The sequence below is a fragment of the Mizuhopecten yessoensis genome, unplaced genomic scaffold (genome assembly GCF_002113885.1).
Source record: "Mizuhopecten yessoensis strain PY_sf001 unplaced genomic scaffold, ASM211388v2 scaffold1215, whole genome shotgun sequence".
Classification (NCBI taxonomy): Eukaryota; Metazoa; Mollusca; class Bivalvia; order Pectinida; family Pectinidae; genus Mizuhopecten; species Mizuhopecten yessoensis.
In genome coordinates, this window is record NW_018403935.1 from 16,285 (window position 1) to 19,714 (window position 3,430).

General features: G+C 33.8%; 1 protein-coding gene across 1 annotated transcript; it reads right to left on the reverse strand.

The window, feature by feature from the left end:
• Positions 1-6: 6 nt before the first annotated feature.
• On the reverse strand, positions 7-2,899 carry LOC110458321 (receptor-type tyrosine-protein phosphatase-like). Its single transcript, XM_021509982.1, has 5 exons — positions 2,777-2,899; positions 2,376-2,501; positions 1,074-1,234; positions 534-669; positions 7-117 (listed from the first exon to the last, which is right to left on the reverse strand). Exons 1-5 carry the CDS (start codon positions 2,888-2,890, stop codon positions 49-51), a joined length of 606 nt encoding a protein of 201 aa, XP_021365657.1. The 5' UTR covers positions 2,891-2,899; the 3' UTR covers positions 7-48.
• Positions 2,900-3,430: the final 531 nt, after the last annotated feature.

Consider the following 3,430-nt stretch of genomic DNA (forward strand, 5'->3'; position numbering starts at 1 on the left):
AATCTATATACATTTGGCGTGTAACACTATACACGCATTGAGTTCTTTTCAGTTGACGTACACGTCAGTTGAATCCAGATATAGCCCCAGAATGTTGTAGCAGTACTGGTATTGTTTCTAAAATGCAATAAAGGACATATTTCAAGACATGCATCAATTAAACAGTGAACATGTTTTTGGAAAAAAATCATTTCAGTATGTCTATTAAATGAAAAAGAATGAGATTATCACAGCATTTATACTTACGTCATCATAATGATCATCAGACGTTATATGGTTATTGAAAGAATCATTATTATAAAAGTTCAGACAAATCCTAGGTGTGTGATACAGATAACATGTTTGCATTATTNCATATTTCAAGACATGCATCAATCAAACAGTGAACATGTTTTTGGACAAAAATAATTTCAGTATGTCTATTAAATAAAAAAAAGAATGAAATTATCACAGCATTTATACTTACGTCATCATAATGATCATCAGACGTTATATGGTTATTGANACATTCTTGCATTATTTACAAAACTTACAACATTTTCTAGCGCCTCTGGTCGCCGCTTTTTCAACCGCCTTGCTGTTTGGAATATGTCCACCTCCTCGTCCATCTTCATTTGATCTCTGATATTGGATATACAACAGAACAGTCCACTTTGTGTACATCCGTCCCTGCAGAAGACAAATAATCTCATCATATAAGGCTAACAAGAATACTCAACTCGCAACAAAGTTGGTGTCACTATTCTTCTGAGTTAATATGAAGATCAATGAGTGAAAAGATATTCCGTTAAGATTTATACGTCAAACCATTTGTATTTTGTTTATCGAAAATGTAATGCATTACAATGTAATTACATTGGATATTTTACACATGTATACTTATCTGATAACATATATGTCATTAATTATATGTAATATTTGAAATAATTCACTCTATGATTTTAGCTTATCAATTGAGCAAACTATTGATGATTTAATTATAGAACTACTTTATAAACTTATTCTTCGTAAGAAATGGCATAACACTGACGGTTTCATTAACCCATTCTGGTATAGGACAGCGTCCTACTAACCGACACATGACAACAACAGGTCTGGTGTTGTCTGACCGTCGCCGACTGTCTAGCTGTTCCAAAAGGTGGAGAAGAGACGAGTCAGATGGAGGCAGTAAAGAGTCCGATGACCACTGGGACAGGCTGAACATCCTGATAGGTTCACTCTCACTGCCGGTTCGCTGTGTAGTAGATAACACCAAATAATGATGTGTTCAAGAAACAAAAAGTTTAAAATAGATTGTAAATTATAATCTGCTTCAATTGAAAATAATAACATGTATACGTCTTTTTAACGATTTATCTACATAATGTATGATTTAGTGATAAAGCAGTTTATTCTTCGCTTTTACTTCAGAATATATATATTTATACTCAAATATTAAGGAATCGAATTATCATCATAAAGTGAAAATATCCTTTTACTGGTTGACAGTTTCTACAATTCTCAAAAGCTTGGCAATTATTACTTTTCATTTGTTAGGGTAGTTGTCTGACCTCCTAGCGGCCTTCAACGTAGCTGATTATTTGATATATTACTAGTCAACGAGACATACACGGTCACTAAGATATAGCTGTTATTCGGTATATTGTCTAATGATACGCCAATAATCAGTCTCATAGATAATATCAGCAGGCATGGTATGAATTTCAGTCCTCTTAATTCACATTGTCGATAGACAACATGATTGTATTCGATATATTTACTATATAAGTATAAAACTTAGCATTTGAATTGAAAGAAATCCTTATTAATACTCGGATCGCATTTTTAGTCATTCATTGAAAATACTCTTGTCTGATGTTTTGTCTTTCAAAGCAAAGCAGCTGGGGTATTTCTTAGATAGGTTTGTAGGATATTCTAATATTTTTTTGTATATTATTCACACATATTTTCATGTACACTTTTCGCTTCTATAATATCAGAGTGTTTCATATAACGATAACTGTAGCTATGTATCAAAATTAGATCTGTATTAGTAGATAGCAGACATACCACTCGTACAAAAGAGCTTGGTACACAATTAGAATATCAAGAACTAGCCATATCAGACACATCATTATAATAGTATATACAAACGTTCCTATTAGGCGTTTAGAAGTGGGATCACACTTCCTTAAAAATCAAATAATATCATAAAGTAACTCATCGCCGACGTGATAATTAGTATATTAACTTTTGCTATTTGATAAGCTCTAAGTACAATCCTTTTAAAAGAACAACGTATCTCTAAAAAAAATCGAATTTATGTTTCTGCATACATGTATTTCAAATATAACTAGTTCATATTAGCGGTTATCCTCACATAAATTACTACCTACCTCCCTTTCAACTTGGTAGTCTACAATAGCCAACTCGGTGTTTGGCGATCGGTCCTGCAACTTTTTTACTGAAATGGCATTTCCTGCAGCAAAGTCTCCGCCCTCTCCTAGGAGCCAATCCTCTTTCTATGGTTTTTGAAATTTTTTGGATAACATGATTATATGATGTATGTGACAAAACCATTTTAAGGAAACGTCATGATATGGTATATCCAATGGAAAGCAAGTCATATTATTTAGTTATTTATTCAGCATATGTGTTCATATCACAAATAAACCCAAGTAATGATACAAACCAGTTAGGTTTTGTAATACAGAACAGATTAAGCTATATATCCTTTTGGTTATTGGTGAATGTTATATATATATTATTATATAGGAATGTGTCAGTTATTACAAACTTGTGTTGGTTTTCCGAGAACGACGATGTTTTCACAGCTGTAGTCAATCACCATTGTCCAGAAGTCATCGATGGTGTCCACAAGAGGAAACTGGGTCATCAAATACCCCGACATCGAAGTGTGTGACTGCAAAAAGGGAATGATTGATGTCATCATAAAGCACACGAGAAATGAAGAAAGCTAGGGGTTAAACATCTTGCAACTGCCAGGATCATATGGCCTGGTGTCTTAGGAGGCAACGCAGGGTAAAACAATGAATTAAATAGAGAAAGAAAGTAGTCAGAAACATTTGTAAACGAAAACGATCCCAAGTGTTGCAAAGGGGGCAGCACATCAGTTTTGGTCTCTTCCATATCCTATTAGTAGAAGACTCTGAAGAAATCTTATAATTTGTAAGGCCCCCACATTAGACGCTATTACGATACCCATGCAGTGGGATATACTAGGTCTCATTTTGGTTTCTTCTATGTCCCCTTTAAAGAAAAGACAAGAAAGAATCCAACCCAGTTATTCAAAGAGAAACCGCAATCCTCGTCTCTTACAATCTAGCAGTGACATACAGCAGGCAACTTATTTTAACCTTTTAAGATTGAGGTATTTGCATTTGGAGATACGTATCTCTGTTGTGTATCATAAGTTCTTGAATATATCAAA

Excerpts from the sequence above, each read along its gene's own strand:
- LOC110458321 (XM_021509982.1), bottom strand. The coding sequence starts at position 2,890 with ATGTCGGGGTATTTGATGACCCAGTTTCCTCTTGTGGACACCATCGAT. Across the intron at positions 2,502-2,776 it reads TTCTCGGAAAACCAACACAA|AAAGAGGATTGGCTCCTAGG; the intron begins GTTTGTAATAAC and ends CAAAAACCATAG. Across the intron at positions 1,235-2,375 it reads ACTACCAAGTTGAAAGGGAG|CGAACCGGCAGTGAGAGTGA; the intron begins GTAGGTAGTAAT and ends TCTACTACACAG.